The sequence below is a fragment of the Corvus kubaryi genome, unplaced genomic scaffold (assembly GCF_017639235.1).
Source record: "Corvus kubaryi isolate FWS band 111438036 unplaced genomic scaffold, C.kubaryi_AGA036_p1.0 76, whole genome shotgun sequence".
Lineage (NCBI taxonomy): Eukaryota > Metazoa > Chordata > Aves > Passeriformes > Corvidae > Corvus > Corvus kubaryi.
This window is the reverse complement of record NW_024582063.1, coordinates 13,047,124-13,059,823: the sequence shown is the minus strand read 5'-3', so window position 1 is coordinate 13,059,823 and position 12,700 is coordinate 13,047,124. Positions and strand designations below refer to the sequence as shown.

Sequence of the window (12,700 nt, the reverse complement as noted above, 5' to 3'; positions counted from 1 at the left end):
TGTACATAGCATATGAGCATACACATACACACATATACACAAAAATATTTATGCATACAGAATTTATTTCACTGTAAAGTTCCCTTACTAACAAATTTCAAAAGTTGTATCTGTTTCTCAGGCAATCTTTAGTGACATTTATAAATGAGAATAAAATAAGAAACTCTACTCTGGGAGTACTGGCAGAAGGGCATAATCCGGAGAAATCAGGATGTGAAACCGCCCATTTACTGCATGGAAGTTTGACTGATCGGTGTCTCTGAGTATCACAGCTTGCATACCCAAACTAGGAAAATGCCGTCTGAGTGAGCAGCACTGGGAGGTTTGCTGTCAGGAGCCCTGGAGAACAAGCAGAGCACATGAGCACGGGGCCGGAAAGCAAAGTGCTACAGGGACATCACTACAGCAGCAAAAGTCACACAACCAACCTGGGAGGAAGGAGCAGCCAGATCAGGTGTATGAGCTGCCTCCTCTAATGGGCCAGGCTGTGTTCAGCTGGTGGATGGGGTAGGAATGAGGCTTTATGGACCAGGGCACACTTTGGTGCCACATCTTTGATTACAGACAGGAGTCTGAGCAAGTTGCTCATTTGGTACAAGGGGCAGGGACTTACAGTTTGGTCTTTCTGATTTTACCAACACCATATTTACACAAACTGGGATTTTGTATACTCCAAGCTGGTTTACTTGGTATTAGCCTTACACCTTTGCACAGAACATAATTTGTGCCTCCAAATGCATTGTTATAATGGCTTTTCTTGCACACTATTCATCCTCCAGACAATGAAACTTCAAGGGTTTCCAAGTGCAAATCTCAGTGTACTCAGGAGGAAAGAAAGTGGATGCAGGATGGATTTTATATTTAGATGTTACTACTGGAGCCTTGATAACTGTCTTCTATAAGTTTAGAAAATGTGAAAAAACCCAAAACTGAATAAGGATGTCTCAAAACTGTTTCACAACGCATAAATACAGGTGCAAATTCCCCTTACTATACGCAGTGATTTTTATGTATTTTATCAGATAATATTTTGCTTGCTTTTCCAACGGATGTCAGTTTAAAGAATATCTTATTTTTCCTGACCTTCACAATCAGCACTGATCGATTGGAGCTTCACTTTTGTTTCCCAAAAATCAAAGTGAAATAAAACGCCTTGAGTGGAAATCAAAAGTCTTTGACATATAGCAGAAAGCTTGCTGTGCAATATTAGTACCCAAAGGCAGCTCAGAATTCTTTGTTAAGAGCAACATGCTTTCACCTTGAACATTTTAAATTTAATCTGAAGACTTAAATCATAGCAATCTTTACCATGCAGATACAATAAAACTAAGAGATTGGAAAATATCTTTTCATGTTTAACTCTGTACCTGAATATTTCATTATGCTTTAGGCAGTAGTAAGCCAGCACTTCTTCAGAGGGCCAGAGACCTATAAAACAAAGATATTTGCCTTCTTAGAACATATTTTTTCTGGTCTAAAATAATATTTGAATGCATATTACCATTTACAGACGTCTAGCCACTGTTTTATTTTCTATATTTGCCATAATAGCATGGAATAAAGAAAAATAAAAAGAAGACCTATGATTTAAGCATTGGAATTGAGTATTTCATAGGTTTCATCACAACTAATGATCAGAAATTTATAGATACATGCACACACACATAAACATACACATATATCTACACATATACATGGATAATCAAGACTTTAAAAGTCATATAAAATTTAATTCACTTGGGCATTCAAATGAACAACAACCTGTTTGTATCAGGCCAGATTCAAGGCCAAATTTGCCTTGTAGCCTGTTTCTAACAGGAGACAGGAGCCCTCTCATTTTTCATTAGCTACATCATCATCATCATACTACAGTCACTCCTTTTCTTTCCAGTTTCTTTTTATTTAGCTCCTTTTTCTCTTACTTTTTGTTAGGTCAGGCATCAGTCTGACTGTAAGGGAGACTGACCAGCAGCACATGCTAAGGACAAATCCAGGACTAGGGCAATAAAAGTGTGATTTTTAGTTGTGGCTCAAGAAGTTCAGAAGAAGGAGAAGAGAAAATAAAAGTGCTAAGTTCTGCTTAACAGGCACTGAAGGATTTTTGTGGTTGTTCTGCTGGTAAACTTTCCAGAGCTGCACCAGGAAGCATCACAGTTTCACCCTGCTGTATAAAGAAACCCCTCTTCTCTCATTTTATACTTGCTCTCCCTGCCATTTTCGTTTGAATTCCCCTAGCTGTCCTACAGAAATAGCCAGGAGCAATTGCACTTTCTTCACCTAATCTGTATTATTCATTAATTCATTAGCTTCCATCATAAAACTTACACTGGTCATAATCAACACTGACAACTACTTGGAGGCTTCCATGTAAATTTATTCCTTCAAAACCAGTCTCTCATGAAACTGTCTGTTTTGCCAGACCAGTTTCCCACCTGACTGGAATGTCCAGCTGAAGTGCTGTGGCCCACGGAGAGGGCAGCAAAGATCCTGTGTGCCTGACACGCTCTCCTGCAGGCACCAGACTTCATTGCTGGAGGGAGCCTGAGGAAAACAGACTCATACTCAGGAACTCGAGTTACGTTTGCAAATGTTCCCAAAGTTAAAGGAGGAAGTATCAAAGGCATATGCAGCCAAATTATCATTGTATGTGTTTTTCATCTGTGGTTGCTTAGCAATGAAAAACCATGTTTACATGTCTGTCCACACGTAAAATCCAGAGTCAGCTTCCCCCCCTCCACCAAGACATGACATTGAGAAATGAGACACAAACTTCATATTATGAACTATAGACATTTCAACAGTTCCAGCAAACTTATTTGACATGCAGAGCGTCTTTTAGGTATTTCTACACAAGTAAGTTGAATTCCATGCAGTTAACTATGTGTATCCCTTAGACCACTTCTATCAAATTTTTGTTCTTAAGGCTAAATTTAACAGAACCAGAAGTTTGGGAGGAAAACTGTCATCCTTTAAATCACTTAAAGCCTGTTTAAAACCATCATCAATATAATTCTTCCTTTCCATCCAGTAAGTATTCTGAACTACCCTTACTCATAGTGAGAATTAATGAAAATTTAAAGATGTCTTGACTGCATGCAGATGAAGCAAAAGCTAAGACAGGATTTGTCCAAAACCCTGCATATAACTTTTGTATTACAAAGATATTTAAGGGGCAAAAAACCCCAGACTTATGATACATATGTATGACAAAACCACTAATGCAATACTTGTATTTGTCCTGTTTATGACAGTTCCGTCTGATTAGGTGGTTTCGAATGTGCTATTTTACTTAGATTTCCTAAGGGTTAAAATAAAATATTCACACAAGACTACCCATTCTTTAGTGAAACATACATTAAGAATTGTACAGGGTTTTTCATCTCCCTTTGAGCATTACAATGCTTTTGAGCATTGAAATACGCTAAAATGACAGATTTTGCAATAAATATAATAACTGTTTAAATATTTTAGTGTATAACATAAAGAATGTTTCAGTTTGCAGTGACTGGTGTATACTCAAGCAATAAAAGTGGGTTTTTAATATTTAGTGAAGACACGGCTAATTTAATACCATTTATAATACTTACATCTCACATTACAAAAACCCTCACACCCACAAACATAAAAAACTGAAACCTTTTTCATAGCAAACTTCTAGCCTGAGTGAATTTTAAAAATACTTGTCAATTGTAGCAAACATTCTTTAACATCTGACTTTTCAGTATCTTCAGTCAAATGTCTCTCACTTTTCTGCAGTTATTATTGAGAGCACTTTGAATGGTGTCACTGAATCTTTTCTGAGGGGTCACCATTCCTTCCCCTGCTACCATTACAATGTTGATACTGGCTGGAACTGCAGGTGTATCAGATAGCTCCGTGCTGAGAGAAGGGTAAAGCACTTTTGCAAAGACAATGCTCTTCTTTAGGCAGATGCCAGCAACACACACAGCTCTCCTTCCCGCTGCCTTCCCCCACAGGGAAGGAAGGATCACCTCGGCAATGGTATAAGCATCTGGAAGCTAAAGAAGCAGGAGTCAGGAGGTCTTGCATAAACAAGTCTCAAGTGTGGAAGTGCTCCCAGCTAAGCCAAGCAGCTAGAAGCCAGAATACCTGCGTTAATTTTAGTAAAAGGAAAAGCTTCTCGTGCTTGAACAGGTAGGTAAGCCTCTTTACCTTCAAAACAGGGATAAGCTTAAAGATCCATGTGGAGGAGTTTGCATTCTGTCTTCTTCCTCCTCACTCTGACCTACATTCTCCAACACAATGACCTACATTCTGAAGTTGCAAGTATAAGAAAGATAGTTCTGCTTCTGTTAGAAAACATACAGCTGTAATGCAGAAATGCAAAATTCCTGTGAATTAACAACTACCACTATGTTGTGAAAAGCATAATGTATTTCCTGCAAACACATACATATGGATATGGATTAAGTTTCCTATGAACACGCTTTAAGTAATTCTTTCATATTTAAAATAAAATTATTCTCATTTTGATTTCTGAATTTGATTATAAATATACAACATTGGATGCTACCTATTTGCATGTACAATTACTTACATGTTAGTAAACTATTTACGGATGGATAGGCAAAAGAATATCAAAAGACCCCCAAATGGTGCTTGTATTTTCAAGGCTAGAAATATTCTACAAGACCTAGACAGAGGGGCTAAAAAATCTCTCTGAATGATGAAACAGACAGAAACAAGAGTTTCTTTTTGCAAAAATAAATATTTTGTGACATATACTGAAGGTTTTAAAACTCTTTATCACATTGATAAGTACAGCGTGAAAACAGAGGATAATTGCCAGAAAGCATTGGAATCTCTATTGAAACATACGAAAAAATTAAGTTGCATTGGTGTCCATAGGAGACCCTCAAGAATGGGCATGTCTGAAGACACAGGACAGAGACAGAGCGCATGTCTGCTCACATTCCAACTCTTGACAAATATCCTTTCACCACTAGGATGGAGCAGGATTTTCACTACAAATGCCATGAGAAAGATGATATCTACTTCCAGACAGATTTATGATACTTATTACAGTAGAAGGAGTAGAAAAACATTATCACTAAATTGTATGACAGTGGATAGAGAAATGCTACAAATACATCAGAACCATACAAAATGCAGGCATTTCTACAGCACTTACCACCCTATCATAAAATGTCACCCCAGTAATGGAGTCTACCTCACAAGAACTTGATGATATCATTAATTTCTACTGTCCCAAGTTTGCATATTGGGAACCAAAATAAGAGACACATTAAGTTATTTAGACACACAGAATGAAATAATAGGAAGGCCAAGAAAAATAACCCAAGTAATGCTTACACCATGAGGTATGATGTAACCAAATAAAGGCACCCAAACTCTTCCTACAGAGGAACAACACTAAAAAAATCATAATAATGGAAAGAAACATAACTTAAGTTGGTTTTATCACTTTCATAGTGCTTGCTATCAGGAAGTGTCAGGTCTCTCTGCACTAGTCATGGCACAACAGTTTCTTAAAGCAACCTTCAAGCCACATGACTAAGCCATGTGCAGACAGCCTTCTGAGGATGTTGTGCTTTAACCATCAGCTGGAGCACCACTAGTCCAAAGCTACACAAAGCCTGTGCTTCTTCTGCAACAAATCTAAAAATGCTGAGTACTCTATGTAGTACAGAAGATTGTCTACCAGAAATAAATTATCCGGTATTTAAAAAAAAAAAAAAAAAAGTTTCTCCTTCTGTTGCTTTTCCCCACATATTTTAAAGAATGCTGTCAACCCCTGGATAACAAATACTGAGATCTGATGTGAAGCTCTTAAAGAACATCATGGCAGTAGAAAAGAATTTTGAGATGTGTATTTTTAAGAAAGCCACCTGACTATTGGAGCTATTATGTCTCAGCAGTGCTCCACAGGTCCAAAGAACTCACAGTTCTTTGTAGCTACTGCTCACGTTAGCTGGGATAGTGCAAGATTAGTGGAACTCTGCTCTACTGTCTGCCAACACTGAACACAAGAAACATAGGGGCAACTGGAGGTGACAGGTGAGCTGTCCCTGGAAGCTCTGAGTAGGAGGTATAAAGCTGTCCTACAAGTATTTAACCCATGCTAGGAGATTAAGAAGTTACTTTTGAAGCTAAACCAAATTAAAAGTATTTTCACATTTCCCTAGCACTTCACACAGCCCCATGTACAGACAGCTGATCTCAACATTCAAATTTTGTCTTTTATTTGCACTATTAAACTATGAGATGTCTTCCTATTCATTTGAAGTCTCAAGTAAATTTTGTACAAATTCTATCTTAACCCTCAAAAGCAAAGACAATTTAAATTTGAAAAGTCAGTCATTTTCCCCGTATGAATATACTCAAAAAGATCTTTTTTCTAGTATGTCCTGATTCTTGATTACATGAAATCACCTTATTTGCTTTAATAGTCATCAAAGTGAGAGGGAAAAAAAGCATTTTTGGGCTAAGCGATGAATAATGTCTCAAAGGTCGTACCAACAACTGCACTGAGCAAGGATGAACTGTTTTCTGACCTTAAGTAAGGCACTTTTTATCCCTCCACACGGAGACACATGGTTAGTGGAGAGCAGAAAAATCTTTAGCACTACAATAGACTGTGCAGAGGTGTTAAATTAATGGCCTGTCCGGACAGGCAATTATTCCCCATCACCTCTGCTAAAAGACTGTAGAGTAGATGGAAAATCCCCAAAACTAAGGTAATTTACTGGAAAAGGCTATTCTAGGAATATAACATAAGTAATTCTAGGAATTTAAAACAAGGTTCTTCCATTCTTAGAGCATTGTAGCACTGTCACAACCCTAATTTTACAGTATCAAACCTTATTTTCTATATGTGACTATATTCAAGTCACATTGGAAGGTAAGTTTGATCATTTTATCCTGGTTAGTTTTTCTATGGATCACCACCACCATGCACAGCAAGAAGCATGGTACATCTGCTGAGGGTCCTGGAGAAGTAAGAGAGCAGATCAAAATCAATGTTCAACAGCACAGCACTTCGGAGCAAATTTCAAAAGTAAGCTCTAACCAATATTATGAGTCCTTCTGTCAGTGGAGCACTAAACTTCACATCCAAGTCAAAGCTAAAACATGAAGTTATGAACAGCACAGTTAAGACTAGATACCAAGTGGATGCACAGTGTATGTCTGCCAAATACATCTTGGTAGTAACATGTAACATGGGTGTTCTGACTTGAGTAATTGCTTAAGTAAAGACTACCTGCAAATAATTTCACTACTGTAGTTGGCATAGCTCTCAAAAACATTTCTAGCTCTAAACTTTCTTCAAACTCCATACCTCAACCCCCTTTGCAATATAATTTTACCATAAAAAATGTTGTTCAGTTTAGTCAGGAAGTGAAGATTTTATTTTCATTCACTTGTTCACACAGCATGCAAAATGTGACACAGATGAAAGGACAATCAGTCATCCCTGCTACCTAAGATCCTACCTAAAGTGTATTGAATCAAGAAACATAAACACACATAATAAAGCACTAATACTACAAATATTCTTTTTTTAGATACCATAAAATGCATGTATGAAGAAGTGGAAAAATTTAATAGAAAATAACTTCCATAATAATCCAGACAACAAACCCGGTCACTTTAGTAAAATGAAGAAATGGAGGGAATTGGTAAGCAAGGAAAAAACCCACTGACAAAACCCCATGTTGTTTCAGTCTGTTTTCAGTACACAAAATGTTAAGTTTACACCCATCTACAGCAGAAGCAGATAAAAGAAGGGTCACCATTGCCAAGTTAGTTGCAGATGTTGTGCCTGGAACTGTAAAATTATTTACTCCAAAACTGAATTTGAGAGCAGATTTTCAAAAGGAGAACAGCTACTAAGTACTGTGCCCCTCTGGTCATTTGACCACCTCAAATGCCAGCATCTTTAAGAGGTAACATATTTTGAAAGCCCAGTTGTCTAATCTGAGGCTTTCCATTCTAAAATTTACCCCAAGAGTATTTACAAGTGAGTAACTTCAGCAATAAATGCACACAGTATGAAAAAGGAAAATTATTTAATAGCCTTTACAGTAGCACCTTATATCTGTGCCTTACTGCACCTGGCTTTTGCAGATGGCAAACCACCTTTTAAGTCCAGTGAAGAGGAGTAATTTGAGGCAGGGAGAATGGCTAGCTTACTTTTCCACAGCAGGAATGCTGTAAGTGAGTTTGAAAAGGTACAAGAACATCAGAAAAAAATAGAAGCGAATATAAAGAGAAACATTTTTTCCCTATGCACATACATTTTGTAGAACCTCTTGTCTCTCTTCCAATCTAAAGCAGAATTCATGATATTCAGATCATTGAAAAATATGTATAAGCACCGGCTGAGATCTTCAGCCTAGGCAAAATGGCCTCAGCACTGTATCTCTCATTCTCATTATTATTCATGACTAGGAGGGAAACATGATGGTCTGCAATCTGCAAATTTCTTTTAGAGCACAAACTTAAGAAGCTCGGTGGAACTGATGTGGAAATACAGTAACAAGTCAAAGCTGTAAATGTACACATATCCCTTCCATATGAAAAATTGGCCAACTGTACAAATCTACTGGTATGATTGTCTTTAACATCTTTTTCAAATGAATGAATTTGTGGGGTGTGTGTGTGTTTTTACCTAGTTTTCAAATAGTTATTAAAAATTAAACAACACTGGAACAAACCTTTTGTGATTATAGCCTTCATTCTCCTGCAAAAAACTGGATCTATAAATTTATGTACCATTGTAGATGTAAATTACAAAATTTTATATTCAACTATATTAAAACATCTATTCCAAAAATGATTACCAGTTGTGAAAAGCAGACAGGCTTATCACTTGCTGTCAGTTGTTCATGTCTAGTTAAGCAATAATGTGCTAAAACTGCTCTTTTGTTTTGTGTAAGAATTTTGGCAATAGAAGAAATGAACACTCGTTTAATAAAAACTCAGGCTGCTTTTTGCTTTGATGGAGGAAGCAGCTGCCTGTTTTCATTTGCTGCAGAGCAGCAAAACCCATCAATATAATAAGCAGCTTAGATGCATCCATCCACAGCATCTGTAAGGATATAGGGCTATTCGCTCAAAACCAATCCTTGGTTTAATTTTAACAAAGATGTGTCTGACATATTTGAAAATGCATTATAATAGGGTTTTGAAATACTAGCATTTTCTCTTTTCTTTTTAAATACTTTCCACAGATTTTGAAAGGCAAGTATACATACTGGAGTGATAGAAACGATAAAACAAATATTACTATAGCAAACAGCAGAACTAGCCTAAAAATGCAAAGATGGGACATTAGGAGATGCCTTCTGGTTCACAGACTCTCCTGTCCCTTGAAAATACAGAAAAATAGTGTGTCAATCTTTTCAATGAAGGGTTTTTTTCACCATAACCTAGAGCAGAGAAAGATACTAGAAATACATATTACAGACTAAACCCCTGCAAAGATCATAGATACATTATACAAATATATTTCCCAAGATATACTTTTCCTTCCCTGCCTTATGCTTTGTTAAAAGTAAATAGATTAATGCTCATTTCCAAAGATATTTATCAAATAATTTTCTACTATTGCCTGAAAGTAATACAATTGCTATTAAATTCCAACAGTGTGAGTTTGTCCCAAGCGACAACTTCTAATTGCAATAAAAAAATTTTAATTAGAAGCAGAGTTCTAGGACATTCATACATAATTACAAAAACAGGAAGGGAGAGATAAAAGACTATCTGAGATAGAAACCACAGAACTCTATTTTCACTCTAAAAATGTGATACGACACATTTATATTATTAAAAAAATCTTAAGACATTATTATTATTTTAGTGCTGTTCGGCTTTCTAAGACCTTTCTAAGCTGAGCTTTTAGATGATTTGCACATTAACTGAGAAGTCAGATAATTCTTAATCCTCCTCTTTTTCAGATCCAATAATGGATAAGGGAGCATCTTAGCATGATCAACTAGCAATCTGCCCAGCCTGAGTGGTAGTACACCTGAATTTAGGATTAGTTATCCGGTTTTCATATCTGATTTAAATGAGCACTCATTCTGAGAAGAGTAGAAAAAGAATATTCAAATGATATTTGAACGGTACCATTTAAATACGTAACAATAAACCTGGAGTGCATACATATTTATTTGCTTCACAAACAAGAAACTAAATAGAAAAAGGAAGATTTTAAAGAACCATGTCCAGGCAAATAGTTGGATAGCTCAATTAAATAACTGCCTTTTTCCAGTATTCACAATAGCTTGTAGATACAATCAACCATATCTCAGCTCTAGCCTTGTTGCTCTATTCTGTCAATTCCAGTATCCTAGTTTCACTTTGTCTATAGATGAAGCGAGGAAACTAGTTGGGGGGTTTTTTGTGTTGTTTCGGGGTTTTTTTTTTCTGTAGGGTTTTGTGGTTGTTTTGGGTTTGTTTGGTTGGTTTGTTTTGGGGTTTAGAGATACATCAGAGGTAGAGAGAAGGTAAAAATTTCACATTGGTGATTAACATTGGTTACTAATACTGCTTATCTTCCTCAAGTATCTGATAGTGAACATGGAAGTTTGTGTAACTGCCCTATGCACCCTTATGTAATGCTCAAGATAAAGAAAGTGGAATTTATTTGGGCAATTCTGCTTGTGTTCAGAAGTAGTGTCTAGAGCTTGGATTTCTTCTGTTTGGTTTGTGATTTGTTGTTTGGTTCTTTCCCATCAAATTAACTAAACAAAGACAATACCTTTTTGGTCCCAACAGCTTCTGACTCATTTTTTTCTCCTTTATCAAACTCCACCATTCTACACAGTTAACCAAACTACTAGAAAAGTGTCTGTTCTGTACAGCCAGGAGATATAAATTGGGTAAAAGTCAAAATAATAATTGCATGCACAGTTCAGTTTGAAGGCTTTGGACAATATTTGTCTAACAAAACAGTGTATCTTAGTACTCTGAATTTCACATACTGGCAAAGGGTGACCATGCATCCTTCACATTCTTAGATGAATTCATTAGGTCCCTGTATAGAAAAGGCCTTGATTCTTTCTCCTGGGGTAATTTCAACTGGTGCTAAGTGTGCAATTGTCAAAAGTTTACACTACTGACAACCATCTTGCAGCAGGTGCCCAAAATCTCCCTACATCACTAAACCTTGTTTTCTTCTTTCACATGGAATAAGATTTGTAATGAGTTCTGTAAGTGAGAATGCTGCACAAAGATGAACCAGACTTCTCATCTATTTATGGATCCATATTCCATATGAATTTAGACTGTAAGAGTTAAGGCAAATCTATATCAAAGGAAAATATTTACCTTTTTTTTCTGAAAGGCCAAGGATTTCGGGGTCCTCCAGGTCCTTCCAGGTGAGGTTTGACATATATTCACAGGGCAACAAAAGAGAACTTGCACTACCATTGTTCATAGCTGGTTTTGCCTGAACAGGTTGCAAGAACCACAGCTGTTGATCTGGCACTTTTCATGACCATTAAATACAATGGGTCAGATCTTCAGCTGGTATTATGCCTGTGTATCCCAGCTAATGAACCAGCCTTAAATTTAAAATATGCGTGGTCTTTCTCAGAAAAAAAGTAGCCTTTATTATATTAGCATATGTTAGTGCTTTGGATCATTTTGTAGAGTCAAATCCAAGGGTAACCTTATCAGGAAATCAGTGTTTCAGTGGGTAATGGTAACAGAGGATACAAAAGTGATAAGAGTAGAATTTAGTCCTCAAAGTAGCCTGACATATTTTCCCCAATTACTTTCACATTTCCACGTTACTGTAATAAACCATGACCTAACTGACCACATTTTTATTTTACAAGGCGTAGAAATGCAGACTGGGGCTACAAGAATTCTGCTGAAAAACATTGTAGAGATGTATAAAAACTTACATTTCTACACTCTGATACAGAAGTGCTCTTGTATGAAGAACAATGTGCTTTGACTAAAATACATAGCTTAGGGACTTAACGCCATTTTTCAGTGTTGAGAGAATGTATTTCAGAACATCCAGTGGTTTGAGTCTCAGAAACAAAGGAACAAAAGCAAAGCAAATCATTACACTCAATTTAATTAAATGAAAGCATGAAAAAGCCTATAAGCTAACCTCGTAACAATATGCTTATGTTTATTGTTAGTATGTCAGGAAAAAGAATTGATCAAATTTTGAAGTAAGAGAGCACACATCCTCTGACTTCAGGAATTGCTCAGTCATATGCCAGCACAGAAATTGGGCCCCATCTTTGATACTGCAATTTGAGTGGGAAACCTGTCCCTTGTGTCCTACATTACATTCCATGGTGACCACAGACCTTGGGCAACCCTAGGGCTCTCTCTAGGCCATTTTATGCTTTGAGGTGGTTTTTTACTAATGGCAAAGCCAATACAGTAAGTCATCAATTTCTACAGCATTTCTTGCACCTTGAAACACTATGTTAAATCTCATGCCAAACTTCCATATTAGCAGGTAGACTCTTCAATACCTAGTTTATGTTTTTATTTAATGAGTTTTGAGCTCAGACTTCACAAATGGAGAGGCAGGTGTATAATCTTCTGAAATTCAAACTTTTCTGCTAAGGTTTAAGTATGTTGTGACACACTATTTTCATACAGCTCTTCATCAATAGAGTAATAATGCTGCAATAATAAGGAAAGGCACTTTTTTTTTTTTAAAGGCGTTGTATAACACCATTAT

General features: G+C 36.7%; 1 protein-coding gene across 2 annotated transcripts in view; it reads right to left on the bottom strand.

Moving 5' to 3' along the window:
- The window catches only part of CAMKMT (calmodulin-lysine N-methyltransferase), a 249,437-nt gene that overhangs the window by 75,015 nt on the left and 161,722 nt on the right, over positions 1-12,700 (bottom strand). For both annotated transcript variants that reach the window (XM_042051660.1, XM_042051662.1), the window contains exon 4: positions 1,368-1,428. In XM_042051660.1, coding sequence (XP_041907594.1) covers positions 1,368-1,428 — 61 coding nt within the window. The remainder of the gene's footprint in view (positions 1-1,367; positions 1,429-12,700) is intronic.